This window comes from Oryx dammah, unplaced genomic scaffold (assembly GCF_014754425.2).
Source record: "Oryx dammah isolate SB20612 unplaced genomic scaffold, SCBI_Odam_1.1 HiC_scaffold_15, whole genome shotgun sequence".
Classification (NCBI taxonomy): domain Eukaryota; kingdom Metazoa; phylum Chordata; class Mammalia; order Artiodactyla; family Bovidae; genus Oryx; species Oryx dammah.
In genome coordinates this window covers 35741903-35768186 of record NW_024070199.1, presented here as the reverse complement: position 1 = coordinate 35768186, position 26284 = coordinate 35741903, and the positions used below count along the sequence as shown (strand labels likewise).

General features: G+C 51.5%; 2 protein-coding genes across 2 annotated transcripts; one reads left to right on the top strand and one right to left on the bottom strand.

The window, feature by feature from the left end:
- The first annotated feature begins 325 nt into the window (after positions 1–325).
- On the top strand, positions 326–5558 carry PTGDR2 (prostaglandin D2 receptor 2). The gene is given in 3 exon segments (XM_040255896.1): positions 326–419; positions 2831–3964; positions 3967–5558. Coding segments are annotated over 3 exon segments (1314 nt in total). The 5' UTR covers positions 326–412; the 3' UTR covers positions 4140–5558.
- CCDC86 (coiled-coil domain containing 86) lies at positions 5425–13944 on the bottom strand. The gene is made up of 4 exons (XM_040255897.1): positions 13065–13944; positions 8296–8425; positions 6490–6564; positions 5425–6318 (listed from the first exon to the last, which is right to left on the bottom strand). Exons 1-4 carry the CDS (start codon positions 13802–13804, stop codon positions 6199–6201), a joined length of 1065 nt encoding a protein of 354 aa, XP_040111831.1. The 5' UTR covers positions 13805–13944; the 3' UTR covers positions 5425–6198.
- Between the last annotated feature and the right edge of the window lie 12340 nt (positions 13945–26284).

The following is a 26284-nucleotide window of genomic DNA, read 5'->3' as shown; positions in this document are numbered from 1 at the left end:
GATGGACAGGACACCCTCCTCCTCAAGCACTTCTCCTAAACACCTGCCGCTCTCAAAATGAACATGGGCTCACAGTTTCTGCCCTGCACCTATTTCTCCATGTGCACTTACACTTGACCCTGGGCTTTTGCAAAATCGCCTTTGTAAAGAGAGACAGGATGAGCTGGGCTGCTGGCAGTTACATCCAGTCCCCATCAATGGAGATGGATGTTACTTAAACACCAGTGTAATAGCTCACTCTCTAGCTGTCCCCGCCTCCCCCCGCACCCCTCCCCTAAATATACACGCACTGACTCTGGGGCTAACAGCTATTTCCTCCCTCAGCCTCCCTCTTCTCTCTCTGCCTGCCCGCTGCCTCCTGTCTGCCTCGAGGAGCTGACTGCCTCCGGGGCTGGAATCCTGTGTGCCCTCTATGCCAGGTAAGGAGACAGTGGCCCCGGGGCTGGGCAGCTTCAGTACCTTCTCTGGACCCAGGAGAGAGGGCATAGTTTTATCAGGGGAGAGGACTGTTACCAGCTAGGATGGCAGAGAGTAGGGTTTCCCGAAGACTGGAGGGGACTTACTGCTCTGAGGAGGGAAGGACCACAGTTCCTTAGGTAATTACTAGATAGCAGTCACAGTGATAGACCATTAAAGCTCTTTTTCAAGACTCAGGAGTCATCTGGGTGGAAGGGTTCCAAGAGTGGGTCCTACGGTAATGGACCCCAAATTCACCCAGCCAGGAAGTCAAGGAGCTGGGATTTAAAGCCAGGTCTCTGACACCAAAAACCTAGTGTTCTCTGCCCCCAGCCCTCTGTCAAAACAGGACCCTTGCTGCTGGGCTTCCTGAGAATCCTGGGAGGCTGGGGGCCAGACTCTTGTCAGCCAGAAGGTCCATTCTGGCTCAGGCCCCAGGGCACAACAGGACATGCTTTCACAGCATCCTCGGGGGACTTAGATGGGGCTAAAGGGAACATTTCAGCACAGGGAGGGGCTGGCATGTGTGTGTTTGCTGAGACTGGAGTTCCTGCAGCCCCCCTTCCCCAGCAGCGGAGGGACACTGGGTAAGATCTTGTGCTCCTCTGAACCTCTGTTTCCTCTTCTGAAAAATGGGGTTTCACAGGGTCATTGTGAGTGTAATTGCTCTGCAGACTCTAGAACTTGGGAAATTCCAGCGTTCTAGGGAGCACATGGGGACAACAACTCCCCTCCTCCATACCTGCAGGTCCCCAGCTCCAAGTGCCTCACCTGTCGAGGAAATTCTAGTTTGATATCCTGGGCCTTCATCCTATGAAGGACTGTGGTCCCCAAAGAAGGGTGTGGATTTTCTCATCCTGGCCAAAAGTATCTCCTGTGGAAAGATGGATAGTGAAGACCACTCCCCCTGACCCTGACTTGCTTTTCCTTCTTTCCCTCCATCACCTCATGCTTAGAGCTCAGAGGCAGAGGAAAGAGAACAGATTGAGTGCTAAACTCTTGTTTCTCCACCTGCTTGTGTTATTCAGGAAATTTTGGGCAAGTGATGGAAACACTTGAGTCTCAGTTTCCTCATCTGCAAAATGGGGTGGAGAGAAGTACCAGCCCCTTTCTTCTAGAGCCGTGAGCAGGAGAACACCTACATAAAGGACCTACCATGGCTCCTAGCATGTTGTGGGGGCCCAGGACGATCCAAGTTCCCGCCCCCTGCTACCCTGCTGACCTCCTGCAGGTAGCCTCCCACCCCAACCTCTCTGCCCTCACTGATCTCCACTGGCTCCACTTTGGGTGGTCCTGGATTCTTGATGAGGCTGTGGGTCTGCACTTCGGGGATGTCTGCACATCTGGCCAGAGGCTGGCTTCTCCAGCACTTACCTAAGTAGTTGATCAATAAAGAGCTGTTGAATGAGTGTGTGAGTGAGTGAATAAATGAATGAATCAGGCTGGGTTTCCTGGAACTGGCAGAGTGCCTGTGGCCGCCCCTGGGCAGGGGAGAGGTCTTTTGGCCCTACTGGGCCTCCAGAGCCCAAATCTGGTAGTTCCTCCTGCCCAGCTCTCTCCCTGCTCTTATCTTATTTCCTCTTCAACTATCAAGAGGTGGGGGTGCTTCCACTGTTTGCAGCCACACACCCAACCAGCCACCACTGTAGGAGTAAAGGGCCGCAGGAAGATCTGCAGGGAAGCAAGGTCTGGGGGGTGCTGGGGGTGGGTGGAGGGAAGGCACCCCTTAAAGGCACAGACTCCTTCCCTTCCCGTCCCCCAGCCCAGTTGAATCCTCCTGCCCTTTAGGGGAGTCTAACTCACGCCCCAGTGCTCTAGGGATTGGGAAAAGGGAGTCCTGCCTGGCCTGACCTTGGTACCTATTTCTCCAATTGATCTTAGGCTATCTACTTAATCATGCTATTGATATAGTGCTTACTTTGTGCTTACTCTTGTTTGAAATGCCTATAATGGTTGTTGTAGTAGTTTAGCCGCTAAGTCGTGTCCAACTCTTTTGCAACCCCATGGACCAACCAGGCTCCTCTGTCCATGGGATTTCCCAGGCAAGAATACTGGAGTGGGTTGCAACTCCATGGACCAACCAGGCTCCTCTGTCCATGGGATTTCCCAGGCAAGAATACTGGAGTGGGTTGCCATTTCCTTCTCCAGGGAATCTTCCCACCCCAGGGATTGAAACCATGTTTCCCAATGGTAGGTGGGTTCTTTACCACTGAGCCACCAGGGCAGCCCCAGAAATGCTTGTATATTTATTAATTCATTTAATTCTCCCAACAACCCTATAACCTAGACACAGTCCCATATCCTGGCCAGGGTCCCCCGTTGCCCAGAACTGCCCCCCCCCACCCCCCACAGTGCCTCTTCCTCTCTGCCGCAGAGCCCATCATGTTGGCCAATGTCACGACGAAGCCGCTCTGTCCCCTCCTGGAGCAGATGAGCCGCCTCCAAAGCCACAGCAATTCCAGCATCCGCTACATGGACCACGTGTCAGTGCTGCTGCATGGGCTGGCCTCGCTGCTGGGCCTGGTGGAGAACGGACTCATTCTCTTCGTGGTGGGGTGCCGCATGCGCCAGACCGTAGTCACCACCTGGGTGCTGCACCTGGCCCTGTCTGACCTGCTGGCTACCGCCTCCCTGCCCTTCTTCACCTACTTCCTGGCCGTGGGCCACTCCTGGAAGCTGGGCACCACCTTCTGCAAGCTACACTCCTCCATCTTCTTCCTCAACATGTTTGCCAGCGGCTTCCTGCTCAGCGCCATCAGCCTGGACCGCTGCCTGCAGGTGGTATGGCCTGTGTGGGCGCAGAACCACCGCACGGTGGCCGCGGCCCACAAGGTCTGCCTGGCACTCTGGGTCCTGGCCGTGATCAACACCGTGCCCTACTTCGTGTTCCGGGACACCATCCCGCGGCTGGACGGGCGCATCATGTGCTACTACAACGTGCTGCTTCTGAGCCCTGGGCCGGACCGCAACGCCACGTGCGACTCGCGCCAGACGGCCCTGGCCGTCAGCAAGTTCCTGCTGGCCTTCGCCGTGCCGCTGGCCATCATCGCCTCGAGCCACTTGGCTGTGAGCGCGCAGTTGCACCACCGCGGCCGCCGGCGGTCCAGCCGCTTCGTGCGCTTGGTGGCGGCCGTGGTGGCGGCCTTCGCGCTCTGCTGGGGCCCCTACCACGTCTTCAGCGTGATGGAGGCGCGGGCGCACGCGAACCCGTCGCTGCGGCCGCTCGTGTGGCGCGGGCTGCCCTTCGTCACCAGCCTGGCCTTCATCAACAGCGTGATCAACCCGCTGCTCTACGTGCTCACCTGCCCCGACGTGCTGCGCAAGCTGCGGCGCTCGCTGCGGAGCGTGCTGGAGAGCGTGCTGGTGGACGACAGCGACCTGGCCGCCGGGGGCAGTAATCGCCGGCGCCGCCGCGCCTCCTCCACCAACGCCTCGGCTTCCTCCATCGCCGAGAGCAGCGGCCACCGCCTGCCTGCGCTCTGGCCCGCGCGCCTGCTCGACTGGCTGCGGGGCGACCGCGCGGCGCCCCCGCAGAGGGACCGCGCCCCATCTCAGGACGAGCGGGGCCCCTTGAACCGGGCGCTGAGCACCACCTCGGGGTAGGAGGCGCGGACCCGAATCGCCCGGCTCAGAACCATTCCATTCTCCCCGGGGAGGAAGGGGCTGGGAACGATGGCGCGTAGTAGCTTCCCCAGGGCCAGGACGTCCAAATGTAGATATCCTGGCTCTTAGTCTAAGGGAGGCTAAGGAATCTATCTGCATGTTAAAGCCCCCGATGTGACTCAGTGAAGTCTTTTCAGAGAAGTGAGTTAAAGCAGTGCTTCTCAAACATTATTGCGCAGGAGTTATCCAGGGATTCTGTCTGATTGAGTTGGCCCGGCCGAGGGCGCCGCGGGGCTGGGGAGGGGGGTGGGACTGAAATTCCGTGTTTCCAAGTTCCCAAGAGTAATGCGAGGCTAAAACCCTAAGACGTCTCAAGCTAGGGTAGTGGATACACAGGACGCATCTCGCTGGAGCTATTTTAGCAGGCGATTGGTGAGGTCGAGTTTTACATTAAACCAGTCATGTAGTTTGGGAGCAGAAAGTGAGAGGAAAGGTTTGGGAAGCGCTGTTCGGGGCTAACCTTTTCACTGTGGTCCTTTAGGTGTCACTTACTGACCTATATAGGCTTTATCTCAGTCTGGGGAAGAGGGTCAAGTTCTATTAGCCCCACTTTTTATTGATACGTTGTGCAAATTGCAGTGGAGGACGGTTAAATAACCTGCCCAACATAGAGGATCTGCATACTAACCATTGGCATTTACCTGTTCGATTACTATTAGTATGTGAAAGAGCCCTCCTACCCCCACCCCATACCCAAGGTCCTTAAGATAGTAAGCTGCATGGGAGCCCCCATCTGTCTTCCCCAGCACTGCCCAAAATGGCAAAAGCAAGGGGTGCTATGGTCAAATGTTTGGGAAACCTGGCCTAAAGTACAGTATCTGTACTGAGGTCTATAGAGTTTGAATGTGCCTGGCAACCTCCGAGACCACAGCCCTTTTTCTGAGCTCACCTGATGTATGTGATGGCCTTCAGTTCCGTGGGATGCCCTCCGGGGAATGCTGGTAGCCCCCAGATCTGTGCGTCCCTCTCCTCCTGACCTCACAGGGGCTGCAGCTCTGACCCTCAGTTGGCAGGTGCGAGGGGTAACAGCACCTCCACTATCCTGTCTGTTTGGCTCAGCATCCCAGGCCTGGTGCATTTGGTGCGGTACACGTCTGGCTGATGGAATACCCATGGAAGAGCCGGGTCAGAAACTTCTGGGATGTGGTTCAGGGCTCCCAGTGTTTATTCATTTATTCCCATACTAGGCAAATGAACAGGTGATGGACAGCTGACTGAACAGACATCCCATCCTGATGCCTCACCCATGTTCCTTCCGCCCTGCTCCCTTGCTTCACTCAGCACTTGGCGCCATCTGACACACGATACACTTTAGTTGTTTATTATGTTTTATCCATCAGAATGAAAGCTCCTTGAGGGCAGGGACTTTTGTCTATATTCCCTGCCACCTAGAATTGTGCTGGTACCCAGCAGGCATTCAATAAAGATTTTTTGCTGGAGACTGGATGGCATGAATTAATCAGATCTCTGGGGGCTTCTGCAGAGTCTGGGACAGGAAAGGGGGAGATAGAGAGACACTGCCCGCCCCCTGCAAAACACCTTCCCCACCCCATTTTAACTTTAAGTGTTGCAAAGTGTGGTAGAGTTTGATTTAGTCTGCTGGGTGACAGGGTCAGTGGGCTGCAGAGGGATCCAAAACAGCCTTTGGAAAGGTTCAGGGAGGAGCTAGATTTCTGACTTCCGGTCTCCCGGCCTGGGTTGGACCCAAGACCCTGATACAGAGCCCACACATTTTGGGAAGTCATCCTCCAGTCTTCATCTCCCTGAGGAAGCAGAAATTACTCTTCTCAGTTTGAAGGCACTTGGAGAGAAGAGGGCAGTGGTTGCAAGTGGGGGAGGAGAGGGCTGACCCTTTTCTGTCTTCCAGTCTCTGTTCCAGGATGGAGGTTCCAGGCTCCATCCGCTCCACAGAGACCTGCCTGATGGCCCTCGAAGGCTCAGAGCCCCGGCTCGGGTGGAGCCCCTGTATGGGAGCCACAGAGCTAGAGTGCTGGGTCAACAGAGGCATGTGGCCAGTGGCCCGGGGGCTGCCGTGTATGACACGGTGGTTGGCCACCGAAGGCCTCGGCCATCCTGAGCTCAGACCTTGGTGGCTGGCCGCTGTGGCGGCTGCTTCTGCAGCTGGGCCAGCGTGTCCCGCTTCTCGATGGATCGCAGTTGCTTCTTCTTTGCCCGCTTGAGCTTGGCGGGGTTTCGGATCTAGGGATGGTTGAGGGGAGGGCATCAGTGTGGCCAGGCTTTCCATCCCATTCCCCAAGGAAAGGGAGGTCACCGTGGGGGCCTGGGATTGTAGCATAAGCGGAGGATCATGAGGGAGTGGCGCCAGGGTGTCTGGAACCCAGCCTATCCCCCAGACAGGGCGACACTCACCACTTGGACGATCTCCGCCTTCCGCTCGTTCTCGAGGCGGCGTCTCAGGTTCTCAGCACGGCGTTCCTTCTTCTCCTGGACACAAAGGGGAAGGAAGTATGTATGGGTCTGGGTGCTGAGGCGGCCCCAGTCTCCCAGGCAGTGAGAGCTGAGAGAATTCCCAGGGAGGTGGGCCAAAGGGCCAGTTATCCCAGCTCCCGGTTGCTCCTGGTGCTGTGGGGGTGGAGAGCCAGCAAGGAAACTGTCCCTGTGCCCGTGGGACCACCACCCAGAGGCCTTCTGTAGCAGGAAGTTCCTGACTCCGCCTGAGAAGGTGGGCACCCGATCAGGTGTAAGACATGGGTAGTACCCCACCTGGAAACTCAGGCTCACGTGGACAGTGGTCCTTTGCACCACGCCCCTCTTCAACTGCCGCCCGGGGAGAAAGGATCACTGGCCCTTCCCGTCATTTCCATCCTCTCAGTGTCCCCCTCCTCCTTAAAGTCCACGAGCCCCTAGAATGCAAGGGCAAGGGTGAAGCTGGCTTCCCAAGGGTCTCCCCAGTGCAGGGCTAGAAAGGGTGAAGGCTACAGAGAAGAGACCCCAGAGCGACCTGGGTCAGTCTGAATCCTGACGCTGCTACTTCCTAAATGGGTGACTTTGGCCAAGTGGTTTAAGCTCTGGGCCTCTACCGCCAATCTTTAAAGTGAAGATGTGATTACATGAGGTTGCTCTGAGGACTAAATGAACAAATACATACACACGGCTTGGAACAGTACCGGCCCACTGGGGACACTTAGAAGGTGAATCCAGCTGGAGTCTTCCTCCGGACTGGCTACGCTGACTACTGTCCCTGGTGGGCCCAGGGCAGGGATGGCAGCCTCGAGGCTGTGCGTGGTCAGGGGCCTCTTTAGGCTTTGGCAACTCAAGGTAGAAGGGGTAGCCTGGGCCCGTGGGGAGAAAGGAGAAGTGACACTTGAGCTCCCCAGAGCCTGGGGAAGGTCTGGGCTGGGGGCTGGGCAGGGGCACCCCTAAAGAGGATGGTGACAAGAAGGTTCTGTCTTGCCCAAGAGGGAGCCAGGGCTGCACAGGAAGTGAGATAAGGCCTCAGAACATGGCGGCAGCCACACCATCTGCAGGGTCTCTGCCACAGGAGCTGAGCTGGGGCGACTCAAGACGGGGGACAGATGACTGAGTGACTGGCCCACCTCTTCCCTTGAGGGTGGGCAGGGACCACAAGCTGGGGGCGAGGTGTCTGACTCTTTGGGGGCCCCTGGGACCCCCGGGTGAGTGAGGTCCCACTGATCTCTCTGCTCCTGGTGAACCAACACCAGTACCTCCCTCTCTCTGGATGCTGCCTGCTGGTGCTTCCTGGAAACTAAAGAGGTTGGGCGTGAAGCTCTAAGGGACATTTGTGGCCTTGGGTCTGGAGGATTCTGCAGGTGGCCCTCTCTGCTATATGGGAGCTGTGTCTCAGAGAACACTGGCAACAACAGCCAGGATAAAGCCCCCGATTCGTCAGCTTCTTCCCATCAGAGCAGGTCCAGGGCAGGGACCCCTGAGCCCATCTCACTGAATGCTCTGATCACCAGTGAGGAACCAGGGGTCTTCATCCTCGGCCTCCTCCCTTCCCTGGGGCTCACATAAGCCTCCTGGCTAAATGTGATGTTCCACTGGGCTTCCCTACCCTGGGGTCCTGGACTGCGCTTCTGCTTCTGGCCCAGCTCCCTGTCTTCCCAAGGTCTCTGGGTTAGAGGACAGCTCCTCTCCCCAACTGCCCCTGTCACGGCCAACACCCGCTCAGTCCCCGCCCGGCCCACCCCTCACCTGCCGGCGCCGCTCCTTCTCCTCTTCCAGGTGCCTGGCAAAGTCCTTGGCCAGCTTCCTCTCCTGCCGGTCCTTCATCTTCCGCTGCCAGGATGTGCGCAGGGGCTTGTCCTGAACCATCTGGGAAAACCTGGATGGGGGGAGCGGGTGTTCAAAGAGCCAGTGCGATGCCTGCTTTCCTCCCTCCTCTCGGCTCTGGGCCTTCTTCCCCAGAATGCAGTCAGAATCACCTCCCCACCTGCCAGCTTCCCAGGCAGTTGACTGTCCAGGCCTGGGACAGGAAAGGGCCCCCAATCACACCCAAGGCCATTTCTGAAGCCCTGGTTATGTGCCTGAAGCGGGTACTCTCATTCTCTCCACTTTACAGAGGTGCTGACCAAGGCTCAGAGAGGCTAAATAATTGCTCTGGGTCATCCTGCTCCTGAGGAGCAGTCTGTGATCAAGAGTCCAGGCCAAACGGCCTCTGCTACCAAGCTCCACTGCTCTGGCCAAGTGCAGGGGGCCTGGGTGTGGACACCTCTGGAGCAGGGTTCACTCCCTACTGGGGTGCCTGTTTCATCTCAGAACATGTGAATGGTCACGGTCCCCTGCAGTGATTCAGAGTCTCTCTTCCCAGCAGGGGCAGTGTGAACACAGAGTGGAAGCTAGGCAACACCAGGAAAGTCTGGATATTCTCGAGTGACAGTGAGAAGGTCACGGGAGGAGCGCGATCACCTCTGTAAAAACACCACCAGGATCTAGGGGTTGGTTGACCTACGTAGGATACCCTGTAAAATCTTCCAGGAAAAAGGAAAAACACTTTGAGGAGCAAGAAGGAATGAGGAACAAGACCAGGAAAATGCTGAGAGCTGCCTTGACTGGTGATGTGGGCCTGGGGGTTTCTGCAACCACGCCCCTCCCTCTTCTTTTTTCCTGAACGATTTGAAACTTTGGGTGCGGGTGTCCCATGGGCCTTCTTTCCTTCTCAACAGATCCTTTCGTAGTGGCCTTTCCACCTCCCTCAATAATTTCTTGACTTTCCAGAGCTCCTGTTTATCCACATCCACTATATCACAGCCCACATGGTCACAGTAAGCAGGGCTCTGAAGGCTGCAGTGGGCACCACGCAGAGGCAGCACTCCCACCCCCAGGGAAGGTTCAATACTGCTCTTCCAGTTTGTCTCTCCCCCTGCCTGTTCCCTAGGAGTCTGGCACATACAGCCTGGACCCTGACCCCAGGCCTGTCCATCCTTAGCCTGCTTCCCCACTCCCCAGTTCTGCCTGCCCCACCCCAGCCCACCCTCGACTGCTCCCTGTCACCCTCCCCAAGGGCCTGCTGCATGGACTCCCTCCCTGCCCTTACATCCGGGCATCTCAGACTGGGGCACGAGGCCCCGAAGGGACAAGACAGAGGGGGGCTGGACACACAGAGCCTGAGGCAGGACTCGTGCTGCATCCCGCCCCCCCCACCCCCCCACCAGGGCAGCGGTGGAGACGCTCTTTATCTACACTGGCCAATCAGGGAGCGTCGAGTCACACTGGCTGCTGAGCATTTGAAAGGTGGCTGATGACCAGAAAACTGAATTTTGAACTTGAATTGCAAGCTATTTAAATTTAAACAGCCATAGGTGACTGATGGCTAAGACACTGAGGCAGTGCAGTCTCAGAGCACTGCGTTTACCTGAAGATTGAAGGCAGGCAGGTGTGGATCCAGCACTTACTACCTGTGTGACAGTGGGCCAGGCAGCCTCTCTGAGTCTGTGTTACCTGGAGACGAGGGCCGTTGCCATTGCAAAGGGTGGTGGGAGGGTTAGTGGCTCTCAGCCCAAGAAGCACTTAGCCCAGTGCTTTGCACATAGTAGGTGCCCAGTGAATCCACCCTTTAGAGATGGGAGCTGGCTCACTCAGGGAAGACTGGGCAGAAGAGGGCACTGGGCCTGGATACGGGAGATGGGCCTTCCCAGCCTTGGCTGCCTCCCTCAAAGCCCCCCACCCCATCCCCCCACAGCTGTAGTAGGTGCTGGCCTCCCCACCCTACCTCCCACCTTCTGATCTTAGAGCTTACTCACCAACCGCCAAAGCTGCTTCCTCAAAGATTCCAAACACCCATTCCACTGCCCTTCTGTCCTTTATCCACAGGCCTGGTGCACCTTCTGAAGGTGCTTTAATTCTACCGCAGCAGCTTCCTTACTGGTCTCCCTGCTCTTGCCCCAGCCCTCGGAACAGTCTGTCCTCTACAGGCCACACTGGTCCTCCCAGAGGTCAGATTGAATCACTCTTTTGCTCAATACTCCCCATGGCCCCGCTGTGCACTTGGGTCCCTACAAGGACTCGTGTGACCTGGCCCAGGGACCCCTCTGACCACTCTCCTCCTACGGCGCCCCCAATGCCCACTGATGAAGCCTCTGGACTGTTTCTCAAACATGGGAGCACAAGCTTGCCTCTGGCCTTCCTGTTCCCCTTGCCTGGATACTCTTTTCCGATATGTTCATTCAAGCCTCTGCTCACATCCCCGGGGCAATGAAGTTATCTTCGATCACTGTGACAACGGCCCACACTCTCTGCTCTTTTACTTGTTACTGATATACTATGGGTGGGTTACCCGTTTCTCACAACCAGAATGTTTTGTTTACAGCCACACTTACCCCCAGACCCTAGCTTGATGCAATGAAAATTGGTTAAATGAATGAACTGCCTTTTGTTTTCATTCATCTACTTGTTCAACTCAGTGTCTAGCATGTGCTGGGCCCTGGGGGAATCCAGCCATTAAAGGTAAATCCCCCCTTTCCTGAAGCCTGTGAGGAAGCTGGCATCCCACAAGAATCACACAACTAAACAAGCATTTGTGCAAGTGGGGGTGTTAACAAAAGAGAAGTATAAGGTACAATGACAACACATAGCTTGAGGACTTGACCCTTGCTGGGTTGGAAAAAGAGGGCTTTTCCTAGGGAGCGATGTTTAAGCTGAGCCCTGAGAGATGAGCAGGGATTGGCCAGGGGGACAGCCTTTCAATAGAAGAACAGTACGTGCAAAGGTCCTGAGCTGGGAGGAAGCATCACCCACAGGGGCACACGGAGGCGAGGTCAGCGTGAGAGATGCTCAGTGATGGCGGAGGAGAGGGAGAAGTCCGGAGCACGTCTCCAGGCAAACGACAGGAAGTCAGGAAGGGTTTCATGCAGTGAGCTGGGACAAAATACCCTGTTTCTCTCGCTTCTTGGTATCCTCTGCTGAGCCTGTTCGTGGGTGCAGGCAGCCCCCTCTTGCTCAGCAAGCTCATCTCCCCCTCTACCTCCCAAGTACCAGGCTCCCACACTCAACTTGCTCATCACCCTCTTCCCTCTTCATCTGGTCCTGCCTGGCCATCAGTGGCCTCAGGATCCTCTGGGACCTGCTGGCATCGATGTGGAAGGGCAGTGCCACCACCCACTTCTCCAAGTCCAACAGTCCAAAAGTCTCTGATTGGTGACTTGTAGGAAATTACTCCCTGTTTTAGATTCTTCTCCATTTAATGGGGGAGGGGAATAATTCCCACTGCCTTGGGCTTCAGGGGATTCAGCAATATGACATCTGCAAAAGGCCTAGCACACAAAGCATGATATACAGTCAATTCTTAGTAAATTTCTGCTTCTTCCTTAAAATCACAGCCTTCCCCGTGGTCCCTCACTGTCACAAGTTCCTGCCTGCCAGGTGGTTTTATTGTTGTTTACTTGCTAAGTCTTGTCTGACTCTTTCGTGACTCCATGGACTGTAGCCTGCCAGGCTCCTCTGTCCATGGGATTTCCCAGGACCTCTCCTTACTGGCAGCCTAAACACTTCCTTAATCAGCTGAGCCTCTTTGTTCCTTCATTCAACAAGCATTTAACTGAGTACTCACTGCCTGCAGTACAGAAAGACATGACCTCACGCCTACCCTTTAGAAGGGATATGTAGGGAAATTAGGGGGTTTGGGATTGACATGTACACACGGCTGTATCTAAAATGGATAGCCCCAAGGACATACTGTATAGCACAGGGAACTCTGCTCAGTACTATGTCACAACCTAAATGGGGAAAGAATTTGAAATAGAATGGATACAGGTATATGTATAACTGAATCACTTTGCTGTACACCTGAGACTAACACAACATTGTTAATCAACTATACTCCAATAAAAAAAAAAGAAAAGAAGGTTGCAATCCAGTGCAAGGTGGATCTATAGAGCATAGGTAAAAGGCTTTCATGCAGACTTCGGAGTCAGATCTGTGTTCAGATCCTGCCTCTACCACTCATTTAGCTTCCCTGAGCCAAGAGGTCCTCACATGTAAAATGAGGATAATCCTAATGCCTGCTGTTTTCAGAGAGCTGATGGGTAGATTAAATGCCAAGATGCATGCTGGTCTCTGTTTGAAAGGCCCTTCCTCTGAACAATAGGTACTAGAATGCTTAGTAGCATCCTTTATACTAGGTGCTTATTAACGCCTTTATTAAAAAGGCAAATAACTGTAATGGATGTTGGTCCATGAAGACCTCCCTTGCTGGTATACTTGCTTCTGCCCCATTATTAGAGAAGGCGGAGACAAGGATAAAATTGTGTTGAATGAACACAGACAGGAGAGTGCTATCCAGGGGTCCTTTGAGGGCACCCCTGCCTGAGATCTCAGTGCATTTTACCACATTCGGGTTATAATGACCTGTTTGTGTGACTTCCCACTGATGTGAGCTCTCTTTAACCCATGGCCTATCTCCAGACTGCACTCAGGCCTCAGCACCACACAAAACCCCAATGCTGCCCTGTTGTCCCCCACTTCACCTCTTCTTTGAGCGGTCCTTCCACACCCGCCCAGACTTGGGCTTCCCTTTCGGGATTACAGGAACCTCCTCCTTCGGCTTCTTGGACGCTGGGGCCTGGGCCGAAGAACCTTCTCGCTTCTTTGGCGCGGGGCCTTCTCTCGCCGGCTCCCCAGCTGCAGGTGGCTTGCTCGGCTCATGCTGATCCCCTGGGGAGCCGGGCGACCGCGGTGTCAGCTCCTGTAGTGGCTTCGAGGGCTCGGGACCCGGTGCTTTCTGACCCGGGAAAGGCTCTAGTGAACCTGAGTCCTGCTGCAACTGATGTCGAGGGCACCCCGGGGTCGGCTCCTCCTTACTCTTGGGCAATTCCGAGTCCGCTTCTCCTTGGTTCTGGGAGAACTTTGGTGACTCCTCACTCGGCTTTGGCTGAAGTAGCTGGGATTCAGGATTCGATTCCGGCTGACTTTGGGGAAAATTCAGGCCTGGATCTCGCTGACCTTGGGGGGACTCTGAGTCCAGCTCTGGCTGCTTTCGAGGGGACCCCAAGGCTGGCCCCTTCCGCAGACTGGGTGATCCTGGGCTTGTCTCCGGCTGACGACTCGGAGATCCCAGGCCCGGTGGAGACCTAGGCTCCTCCGTTTCTTTTGGGTTCGACTCGAACTCCACAAGCGCCCGTCTCACCCGCAAAACTGAGGTGGGATTTTCCGGAGATTCAGGCTTTAGGCCTTCCAGCCGCCGGCTGCGTCTCAGCGGCGTATCCATGGCTCCAGGACCAACTCCGAGCCCACGTGCAGCCTCCGGGACTACCGGCGCCGTCCTATGACGTCAGAAGTCGCCACGTCTGTGCCTGGCAAGAGAGGCTATTGCCGCAGAGGCCATGTTGGTGATGGGCGAAGAGGAGTGGGTGGAGTCCGGGGGTGGGGTGGGGCCTGGGCTCACTAGGCGCATGCGCAAAGCGCATTGGCGCATTTACTTGTGATTGACGAGTCCCGGATTAAGAGACGCAGTTGCTTTTCCTAAGAACCCAGTCTCCTGGGAAAGAGAATGTGCAGGCGGAAAAAGGAAGAGAGGGACCCATTTTTGGAAGACAAGAGGATTGGGAAAACATTCAGGGAATCTGAAGGCAAGGCTGGATGGAAGCTTTACCGCTAACTCAGTCCTGTGCAATTGGACAAGTGTTCTCGATTTTCTCATTTGTACAAATGTGGATGCTTTTGCACTAGTTTGGTCCTGTCGGGGTACTCCTGACCGCCAGAGTGAGTGGTAGCTGGCGGATCCTGGAAATGGGAAATTTCTTAAGTCCTGAATTGTGTGTTAAATGTAATTACCTGACTTCCCTGGGTCCAGTGGTTAAGACTCAGAGTTTCCACTGCAGGGGGCACGAGTTCCATCTCTCATCCCTGAAGGGGAAACTAAGATCCCTAATGCTGAGTTGTGCTGCCTCCCCCAAAGAAAGTGTAATCCTTGCTTTCTCTTCTCCCATTCTGTGCTCAAGCATAAAATCTGCAGCTCTGCCTTTGCAACATTTTCAGCTTTACACATAGTGTTAAGGGACCAGTGAGAGATGTACCACCTTTGTTTGTCCTGTGGCACCCCCGGGTGCTCAGCCATGCTGCACATCCTCTCCATTCTAGAAACAGAAGTTGGATCATCTCTGAGCTTTCTTTCAGCCAACATAGTTGTCCCCTCCCCAACGTGTGAGGCTGCCTCCTTCCCTCCTCTGTGTGAGACCCAGGTGGGGACTTTGAGTTACTCACAGCACTTACCTTTCTTTAGGAAGAACATCTTGGAAATTGCCCAACCACATGCCTTCCAGCTCTTTTCCAGTATTTTTGGAATTGCCTGGGGATCCCTTTGGGCATCCAGACACCCTGCCTTGCTGTCCCAGCAACTTCTTTTAGAAACCATTAGTATTTAACCTAAGGAGTTACGACAGGCCTGGGAAGTTGTCCAGAGTAGGCCTCTGCCTGCTCAGAGGCCAGGCAGACATCCAAGCGGTTCACCTGCTGAGTCACTGTGGACATGACCCTGGAGCAGGAGTGAGAGTGTCAGATCGGGCCCCGGGTGTCTTGACGGCTGATGGAGAGGAGGTAAGGAGGATTAAAACCCAGCAAGGTTCCTGGATGATCAAAAAGAGGACTGAGCATCCCTTGAGACCTCTCACCCCTTAGCTGGTGCCACACAGCTTTCAAGGTGCCTCCCAGTGAGGTTAGCTTGCTGAAATTACCTCCCATAAGGGTAGGATGATGGCATGGCTTCACCAGTATTCTTCCAAGTTGTCAGAAATAGTTGCACCCTTGCACTGAAATCCTGTGTCAGTCCCTGCCTTCTTGGCCACTCTCAGAGGCTCCACCCACAGGCTCAGTATCCCTGGTCCCCTTGCTGCTGGACTGAGGAAGGCCGTGCAGCAAGGCTTTTCCCCAGGCCAGCAGTACAGCTCCCCACTGCAGAAGCAGCTCAGTCCCTTCTTTGCCCAGCTCTTCCAACCCCCAATTCTCAGTTCCTTAAATTCCCTGCCCCAGCCTGGAGGCCTTAATGACCTGCCACTGGGATCCACGTAGGAGACTGCATACCACCTTGCCCTACCCCAGGGGCCCTTCCATTCTCCCTGCTTCCTGAGTTCCCATCCTGCAGAACCCACTCTCAAATGCCAGTTGGATCCTATCCTAGTTCTGCTTAAACTTACTTCAGAGAGTGATCTCAGATCCCTGCCAGGGGGTGTAAGAGCAGGCAATGCTTTACAGACATCTTTCAGATCAGGTAAGGAGGCCCCTAACCAGTGGAGGCATCAAGTGAACTAAAGGCCCAGAACCCTGTCTTCCACCTGGGCTCAGTTTGTCATTGTCATTATAAATGGTGTGCAGGGGTCCCGGGGACACTCCTGAATTTTTCAGAAAAACTTGGTATGGCAGTCACTGTTGGGACTCTGTTCTCTTGTGCTCCCTGTCTTTCTGCTGCAGATAGACCAACCTCTTGTTCTTGGGGGAAAGGATGCTGACAAGGGTGGGTCTTCTACAGACTCCCAGAGGCCCAAGCAGGATTGAGCCCCATTTCTTACGAAGAAACCTGGTCATTTATCCACCGTCTTTTGGTTTCTTCTGTGTCCCCACCTCAGTTTCCCAGTCCCTTGTAGGTGCTTGTTGGGGTCATTTTCTGAACAGACTATTTGCATTTAAATCCTTATCCCTAAGTTGGCTATGGAGAAACTCAACAAAAAACCCTGGGGCAAGCAATTATTGAGTCAGGCACTCTTTCAAGCATGCTGTATGTACAAACTCATTTTGTCCTTATAACCACCCTGTGAGGCAGGTGCTGATGTTATTGCTCCCATTTCACAGATAAAGAAGAGGCACAGAGAGGCTGGAACACTTGTAAAGGTCACACAGCAGAGAAATGGTGGAGGTGGGATCTACATGTGGGCTTCTGACTGCAGAGCCACAACTCTTAATAGTAAATCTCCCTGTTACCCAGGTAAGGGAACCAAGGCACAGAAAAGCTAAGGTGTTTGCCTAAAGGCACATAACTCTACATCAAGGAGCAAGGACTACAATTCTAGAACTGGTGAGCTTAGTTGCCTTGCAACTGCCCTTCCTGTGGGCCTCCCTCACTGGTTCCTCACACTGATCCTGGTCAGCTTACTGCGAGATGCTGGGTGTCAGGTTGCTCCACCTGCCGGCTGAGGCCCTGTGCATACATGGGCAGGACAGAGTGTGCTGAATTGGCAATACCTGGCTTTTTATGTAACCTAAGATCTGCTGACTGAAGGAAACCATGTACCCACAGATGATGGAAGATACGAGTCAAGTGTTCATCTGGGAGCCATCGATCCTCCACCCAGCCATGGGCACTGTGGTTGAGAGGGTTTGACAAGTCAGGTTTCAGATGTCAGGGACCCCCTGCTCAGCACCAAGATTGGAGATGGTGGGAAAATGGGTCCTGGCAGTCCCATCACCTAATGCACTCACGGAGCACTTAGTGCCTGTCCTCCCCTGGGTGCTCATTTAATCCCCTGGTGTGGGAGGGGGGTTGCAGCACCGGCTGGATGAGGGGAGGGGCAGGGAGGAACCTCCCCAGCTTACCCACAAGGAAATCCAAGGCTGGGAGAGGCTGTGATTTGGTACACGGTGACCCAAAGATTCACTGCAAGGTGCGAGGTCAGGGCTGGAACTTAGGGTTTCCTGATTCTAAATCCAATCCCCCACTCTCACATCCACTGTGCTCAGGATCAGGAAACAGGCTGAGGATTTGTAAGGAATTTCTCGGACTGGGAGGGTGGATCTGGCGACTGGGACATGGCTGAGCATTGCGGGAGTGAGGACAGGACCTGGATGAGGAGGAGGCATCTCTGGACTTGGGCTGCCCCTGCTTGACCTTCACTGGGCCACATGGGTCCAGGCTGCTTTCTCTTCCACTCAGAGTTCTCAAGTATTTGAAGACAGTTATCCTGTAGCTTCCTTAGACTTGCCTTTTGTGCTGACCAGATATCTGCTCCTCTAGCTGTCTCTCCCACAACACAGTCAGTCCTTGGAGAAGACAGTGGTTGTCTACAACCTTCCAGAATGTGATGTCCAGGGCTCCCGCAGGTACCCAGGGTTGACTGCCCCACAGAGAGCTGAGTGGACTTGTCCCCTCCCTGCTCCATGGTTCCTGTCACTACGGCCAGGCAGCCATCCCCTTTCTCAACAGGGATCTGCCAATTGAACCCTTCCATCTGATTCCAGCTGCCGATCCCAGGATCCTGGACGTGAGCTGCTGGCCTTTCTGGACAAGGGCAGGACTTGTCATTAGGCCTTGTTGTGTTTTGCTTTGACCTTTTGGGAGACCCATCTCTCCTCCTTCAGTTTTGCCACCCCTCCTCCTTTGCGTGTGTGAGCAGCTGCTGTGGGTACTGTGAATCAGTCTCTACTGAGAACCTGCAATGAGAGTGGGGTTATCACATCAGTTCTTATCACATGCTCTTATCTTGGAGGTTTATCTTTTTTCGTGTGTTCCCAGCAGCTTGTAGGGAGTTTCCAGTCCTCAACAGGAGGGGGCAGAGACTTCAGCAGGGGGCTGGGGGGAAGGAAGGGCAGGAGTGGCACCTGGGACCCTTGGGTATTGCTTGGGTACAGAGAGGCTGGCTGGATTTGGAAGGGACTCCTTTGCAAAGCTCTCGTGTACCTGCAAAGCTTATCTCCTGATCCCCTCCCAGCATCTGCAGGTTTTGCTGAAACAGGAAGGGGTGGACATGCTACCACGGGTATGGTAGCAAGACCTCCTCCTGCTGGTCCCCCTCTGCCCCCCAGGACAGCTTCCGCAGCCTGTTCCCCTGCTCTGGGCAGACCAAGCAAGGGTGGGGGTGGGCTGGGGAATGAACACCTGTGCCTGGTGGGAGGAAGGCCCTCCAAGAAGAGGGGCATGGAAGCTCATGTCCCATCTCACCCTCACTCCATGGTGTCCAATAGCAGTGCTTCTCAAACTCGGGTGAGCTTCAGAATCCCACGGAGGACTTGCTGAAACCCAGGTTTCTGGGCCCTGACCCCAGACGTGATGATTCAGTAGGTCTGGAGTAGGCCTGGGATTCTGCATTTCTACAGGCGATTCGGCTGTTGGTTTGTGGGCCACACTTGGAGGAGCTGTGTCCTGCAGGAGGAGTGAAAGCTTTCCTGCTTTACCTGATTGGATGGCTCAGAACCTGAGTTCCCATCATCCTCCTATTTACTCACTCACCAAATACTGATTGAATGTTTACTCTGAAAGGCACTAAGTACAGCAGGGAGCAGGGCAGTCATGGTCCCGGCTTCAGTGGCACTTACAGTGTCTTGGGGGCACAGATATTAAACACTTGAGTCTCAGAACTGCCCTTTGAAAAAGGCTGAGCAGGAATTGTCATCCCTGTTTCACACCCATGCCAGGTGGGAGGAAGATACCCCAAGAAGCGAGACACGGAAGCTCATGCCCCATCACAGGTGAGGAAATAGCATCACGGAGAGGTTATATGTCTTGCTGAAAGTCATGTGAATGGTAAGTGGCAGGACTTAAACTCAGAACTTCTCAACTCAAAATCTGACTGCCATCCCCTGGCTCTGAGCCATCTCAGCTTCATGGGGCTGGGTTTAGATGGCTGAGCTACAGACCCTGGACACATGACCACTGGGGGCTTCATCCTTACGGATGGAAGGCAAGCTTGACAGACAGGCAGGCCCCCCTCCCCCATGCTCACACCCAACTCAGTTCCTGAGACCAGGATAACTACAGAGTTTCACAGTGAGTCACTTCCCCTCCCTTCCTCACTGTTCACTTATCCCTCTCCTCTCATTTCCTCTAATATTTGGTTTCTCTACAGCTCTGGTACTTCCTCGATGCCATATCTTCTCCAGCGAGGGTTATCTCCCCCATTCAATATGGCAGCCTCGTCTCCAAGGCAACCGCTAGAGAACTTGCCTTGGTGACCAAGGAACAAATTATGAGGCCCCTTTTCTGAAGCACTGGCCAGTGAGGTCCCAACTTGAGGGTGGGCATCTGCTGGCCCTTTGGCAGGAGAATCTTCACTCTCTCTCCACCTCTGCACACTCTAGCGGTGAACAAAAATCAGCCCTGTATCAGACTGAGCAGCATTGAGGTTTTCCCTTAGTCACTAATCTTGCTTCTCTGTTCCTCTCACTCTGCATCCAGAAGTTCATGCTCACAGAGCTCAGTGGACCAGCCAGGCTCATCCTTTCAGACCTCATACCCCCAAGGCTTGCTCTACTGAAGGACTGTTGTAGAAACATATAGATCCTTTCACCCTAAAGGTCCATTCCTACGCTTACAGATTTAAAAGCATAGTGTTTATGATAAATTTTTTTCTTTCAAAATTTTATTTATTTACTTAGCTGTGTGGTTCTTAGTTCCTACACTCGGGATCTTTAGTTGCAGCATGTGGAATCTAGTTCCCTGATCAGGGATTGAATCTGGAGCCCCCTGCACTGGGAACCTAGAGTCTTAGCCCCTGGACCACCAGGGAAGTCCCTATGTCAGATTTTAAGGATGTAAAAATTATAGCAACATTGATGAGAAGACATTTTATTGCTATAGATTAAAAAATACAAAAATACACCTGTTCCATTAGCAGTTTAAAAGATAAAGATTCTGTTCAGAGTGGCTGCCCAGCATGGAGGGTGTTTGCAGGTATTATCTCACTTAATCTCAGGAAACCTCATCAGGAAATTAACCCTACCACCCTGGTTTTTAGAGGTGAAGGACCGTGTCCAGGGACAGGCAGTTGGGAAAAGGCAGAGAATGGATTGGAATCCATGACTCTGCCTCCCAAGGTGCCTTTGCCAACTCCTCTTTGACTCTATGTTTTAAGCACTTAACCTAAATAAAAAATAATTCTTTCTTTAGCCCAGGCCTAATTTTTTATTCTTTAAAAATAAGTCCCAAGGCAGAAATTTCAGGTCATTAGGAAATTGTAAGCTTTCCACACAGAGCAGGGCTGGACGACTAAAGGGTTATTCCACTGCTCTTTTGTTTTCTGTTCAAAATAAAATATTACATAACCCTCAGATGTTATCACTTTCTGCTTGAGTAGTTTCAGTTCTCTGCCTGTGGGATGACTCTGGGTAGATCTACATACCCCTACTTTTTTGGTTATTGAAATTAGCCACAGAAGGTGTTTTAGAAGATTGCAGTTTTAGAAGTTGGCTGCAATGGTATCTCCCATCCATGGGCTCTTCTTCCAATGTGACCTTGACACCTTTTCCCTTGAGTAGTAGCATCTGTGCCCCACCCACTCTCCCCTAATCCTTGAACCTGGATAGACCTTTGTGATTGCCTTGGCAAAAAGATTATGGCAGAACTGTTGCTTTGTGATTTCTGAGCTTAGATCATAAGAATCCCATGTGCTTCTGCCTGACTTTTATGGGGTGCTTGCTCTTGGAACTTAGTCACCACACAGTGAGGAAGCCAAAATCACCCCACATGAAGAGACCACATGGAGAGTCCAGTGAAGGTGATCCAGCTGACAGCCCAGCTGAGGTCCCAGCTGACAACCCACACTGTCTGACGGGCATGAGCAAACGTGCGTCCAGAGGATTCTAGCCACCACCTGTCAGGTCACTGCCCACTTTGAGTCTTCCCAGCAGAAGTCCCAGAAATCGTGGAGCAGAGACAACCTCTCCCCACTACGCCATATCCAGGTTCTGTGCCACAGAATCTGTGAGCATGATAAAATGGTTGCTTTACACCACTGAGTTTTGAGGATGTTTGTTACACAGCAGTACTAACTGGAACAGGAAGTATTTTCTCATAAACAGGAGTCTGTCTCAAGAGAGAATGTCTTGTGGCCTTTTTGCACCTTCTCCCAGGTTATGTATGATTGGCAAGGATGACACCCAATCGGAGCCTTATGACTTCATTAGAGGCAGATTGAATACCAAGTCTTTCCTTGTTCTCTAGTCACAGTATATTAATATATTTGACTTGCTTACTTGTTTATTTTTTATTTCCCACTGACTAGAATGTCAGTTTCCCTTGGACAGGATTTTTTTTTTTTTCTATTTTGTATGTTACTATATTCTTAGAGCCCAGACTAGTAAATGCTTGGCAGTTAGCAGTTGCTCAGTAAATAGTTGTTGAATGAATGAGTGAATACATATGAAACATCAAGTGGACACATTGATGGACACAATCATTCTGATAATGATTTCTTAAGACAATTTCATTAACATTACCAGGTTCTAGTTATTACAATAGGAAATTATTTTTTAGCTAATGGCAAGCTCACATTGAAGTGAGAATTTCCTGAGAATCATAGTAGAGAACAGACTAGATAAGAAGTAAGAATAATAGGGAAATTTGCCTGCTGGCTCAGATGGTAAAGTGTCTGCCTGCAATGTGGGAGGCCCAGGTTTGATACCTGGGTCTGGAAAATCCCCTGAAGAAGGGAATGGCAACCCACTCCAGTATTCTTGCCTGGAGAATCTCATGGACAGAGGAACTTGGTGGGCTTATATAGTCCATCTGGTTGCAAAGAGTCAGACACAACTCAGTGACTAACACACTCAAAAGAGTTAGGAGCTAATAGTTCATAGAGAGTCCCAAACTGTTCTTAAAAGATAAAAGAATCATTAACTGTATGATGAGCAGTTGAGGGATTTCAGGTCTATGCTAAGAAGTTTGTGTGATTAATTTTTTCCTGGACACTCTCTAAAGGAATTTAGAATCAAGCTTAATAAGAATTGATTCAGGGGGTTCCCTGGAGGTCCAGTTAGGACTCTGTTTTCACTGCCAAGGGTACAGGTTCAATCCCTGGTTGAAGAACTAAGATCCTGAAAGTCTCATGGTATAGCCAAAGAAAAGAAAAAGAATCAATTTTGGCAATCTCTTTGTGCCTTCTGTGTGCTTGGTATCATGGGAACCACAAATAAATGCGAGATGGGGATGCTGTTGTCAAGCCATGTTGAGTCCAGCTGGAGAGGTGAGATGACCAGCCCAGAGAGGCAAGCGAGGCCCAGTCACAAACCTGTAGGGTTTCACCCAGTGAAGCTCCTGAGAGTGAGGGGATATCTAGGAGGACTTCCTGAGGGAGGCAGGTCCGGGGGGATTGAGAGACTGTCCAGGTGGGCAGCTTCCCCAGCTGACTCTGAGGAACACTGAAACATTACGGGGATTCATCAGAGGCCTGCTTCCAGTTAACTCGGATTTCCACCTGTAAATCCTCACACAGCTGGTGGAAAGGAAATTAGTGTCCCTTTTGCCCTAATATCCTTAGGTAGATAATTAAATACTTAAGTAGATAATGCCTTAAATAACAAGAAAATCTTCTCCTCCCTAGCACCAGCCCACCTTCGTGGGGGTATTTTTATGATGCACATAGCAAGATGCTGTACCCATTGGCCTGTTAGAGCCTGAGACCCGTCAGTTGATAGCCCCTGGTTTGGGGCATTACTGGGAAGCCCAGATTCTGAAACCAATTAGTGCACAGCAACAGGCTCTTTACCAAGAACATATCTATAAGCCTTTAAAACAACTCCTAAAAAGCTGTTTGGTTGCAAAAGAAAACTCCAGGGAGAATAACAGTTTCAGAACAGTAAACCATGAACACCTGAAAACACCTGGCTGCTATATTTGGAAAAAGATTTGCTACTATCCCCCAGCAAGTCACCTCTGCAGTCTGGAACTGAGTGAGGAATGCTCTCCAGTTTGAGTGGTGGAAGAACCAGAAGAAAGACAACTCCAAATAACTAGAGTTCTATTTGGTGCACATAATACAACTCTATTTTGAACATAAAGAAAGAAGGGTTATGGTTTTCACTAATGGAAAAATGATTTCCTCATCATAAACAAATATTGGAAGGTTATTAGTTCAAAGGGTACCAACCTTTTAACCTACCCTGGGTCTGTTCTTCCTAACTCAAGGATTAACCCATGTCTCCTGTATTTCAAGCAGATTCTTTACTGCTGAGCCATCTGGGAAACCCATTTACCAATGAGAGATCTTGGGTTTTCCAGAAGCTGTTACTATGCTAAGGTACTGCTACCAATATATATATTAGGGCTTCCCAGGTGGTGCAGTGGTAAAGAATCCTCCTGCTAAGCAGGACATAGGTTCAACCCCTGGGTCAGGAAGATCCCCTGGAGAAGGAAATGGCAACCCACTCCAGTATTATTGCTTGGGAAATCCCATAGACAGAGAAGCCTGGTGGTCTACAGTCCATGGGATCACTAGAGTCAAACACAACTTAGTGACTCAGTTCAGTTCAATCACTCAGTCGTGTCTGACTCTTTGTGACCCCATGAATAGCAGCACACCAGGCCTCCCTGTCCATCACCAACTCCCGGAGTTCACTCAAACTCATGTTCATCGAGTTGGTGATACCATCCAGCCATCTCATCCTCTGTCGGCCCCTTCTCCTCCTGTCCCCAATCCCTCCCAGCATCAGGGTCTTTTCCAGTGAGTCAACTCTTTGCATGAGGTGGCCAAAGCATTGGAGTTTCAGCCTTAGCATCAGTCCTTCCAAAGAACACCCAGGACTGATCTCATTTAGGATGGACTGGGTGGACCTCCTTGCAGTCCAAGGGACTCTCAAGAGTCTTCTCCAACACCACAGTTCAAAAACATCAGTTCTCTGGCACTAAGCTTTCTTCACAGTCCAACTCTCACATCCATACATGACTAATGGAGAAACCATAGCCTTGACTAGATGGACCTTTGTTGGCAAAGTAATATCTCTGCTTTTGAATATGCTATCTAGGTTGGTCATAACTTTCCTTCCAAGGAGTAAGCGTCTTTTAATTGGCTGCAATCACCATCTGCAGTAATTTTGGAGCCTCCCAAAATAAAGTCTGACACTGTTTCCACTGTTTCCCCATCTATTTCCCATGAAGTGGTGGGACCAGATGCCATGATCTTCGTTTTCTAAATGTTGAGCTTTAAGCCAACCTTTTCACTCTCCTCTTTCACTTTCATCAAGAGACTCTTTAGTTCCTCTTCACTTTCTGCCATAAGGGTGGTGTCATCTGCATATCTGAGGTGATTGATATTTCTCCCGGCAATCTTGATTCCAGCTTGTGGTTTATCCAGCCCAGTGTTTCTCATAATGTACTCTGTGTATAAGTTAAATAAGCAGGGTGACAATATACAGTCTGACGTAATCCTTTTCCTATTTGGAACCAGTCTGTTGTTCCATGTCTGATTCTAACTGTTGTTTCCTGACCTGCATATAGGTTTCTCAAGAGGCAGGTCAGGTGGTCTGGTATTCCCATCTCTTTCAGAATTTTCCACAGTTTATTGTGATCCACACAGTCAAAGGCTTTGTCATAGTCAATAAAGCAGAAATAGATGTTTTTCTGGATCTCTCTTGCTTTTTTGATGATCCAGCAGATGTTGGCAATTTGATCTCTGGTTTCTCTGCCTTTTCTAAAACCAGCTTAAACATTTAGAAGTTCACGGTTCACTTATTGCTGAAGCCTGGCTTGGAGAATTTTGAGCATTACTTTACTGGTGTGTGAGATGAGTGCAATTGTGCAGTAGTTTGAGCATTCTTTGGCATTGCCTTTCTTTGGAATTGGAATGAAAACTGACCTTTTCCAGTCCTGTGGCCACTGCTGAGTTTTCCAGATTTGCTGGCATATTGAGTGCAGCACTTTCACAGCATCATCTTTCAGGATTTGAAATAGCTCAACTGGAATTCCATCACCTCCACTAGCTTTGTTTGTAGTGATGCTTCCTAAGGCCCACTTGACTTCACATTCGAGGATGTCTGGCTCTAGGTAAGTGATCACACCATCGTGATTATCTTGGTTGTGAAGATCATTTTTGTACAGTTCTTCTGTGTATTCTTGCCACCTCTTCTTAATATCTTCTGCTTCTGTTAGGTCCAGACCATTTCTATCCTTTATCGAGCCCATCTTTTCATGAAATGTTCCCTTGGTATCTCTAATTTTCTTGACGAGATCTCTAGTCTTTCCCATTCTGTTGTTTTCCTCTATTTCTTTGCATTGATCACCGAGGAAGGTTTTCTTATCTCTCCTTGCTATTCTTTGGAACTCTGCATTCAGATGATTACATCTTTCCTTTTCTCCTTTGCTTTTTGCTTCTCTTGTTTTCACAGCTATTTACTTAGCTTTGACTATTTACTTAACTTAGTGACTAAACAACAACAAATATATATATATATATATATGACTCATTTATTCCTTAACACATCCTATGAGGTGGGAACTATCATTATCCCAGTTTGTAGATGAGGAAATGGGGGGCCAGAGAGGTTAAGTGACTTAAGTAACTTGCCGAAGGTCACACAGCTAGAGGAAGGAAGAGCTGGAGTCAAACCTGGAAAGTTTGGTCCCTGGGTGTGTGCTCTGAACCACCATATTATCAGTACATTATATCCTGGGTGTCAATTTCTTTATCTGTACTGTTGATATAATAATAAATTAACTTGTGGAGACATGGCAAGGATTTGAGGTAATGTTCATCCTGGGCCTTGCAAAGTGCCTGCCACATCAGAATGGTTTGGTAAATGGAAGTTATGATCATCACCATCATTATCACTGCAACTGATACATGAGTGCCCTGGGCAATCATATGTTCACACAGATAAATCAGAAAGGAAACAGTCTCCCAGGAGGAAGCAAGGTTGGGAAAGGGCTCTGGCAGCCTCTGGAATAGCCAGGTGTAAATTCAAACCTCCCTGTTTACTAATTGGGAGTCCTTGGGCAAATCACTTAACCTTAGTTTCCAAAAGAGTCAAATGGGAGAAACAATACTTACATCCT

Coding starts and splice junctions, on each gene's coding strand:
- CCDC86 (XM_040255897.1), bottom strand. CDS start 13,804: ATGGATACGCCGCTGAGACGCAGCCGGCGGCTGGAAGGCCTAAAGCCT. Junction 8,426..13,064: donor AAGGACCGCTCAAAGAAGAG/GTGAAGTGGGGG, acceptor CCCCCCATCCAG/GTTTTCCCAGATGGTTCAGG. Junction 6,319..6,489: donor AGGCGGAGATCGTCCAAGTG/GTGAGTGTCGCC, acceptor AACCATCCCTAG/ATCCGAAACCCCGCCAAGCT.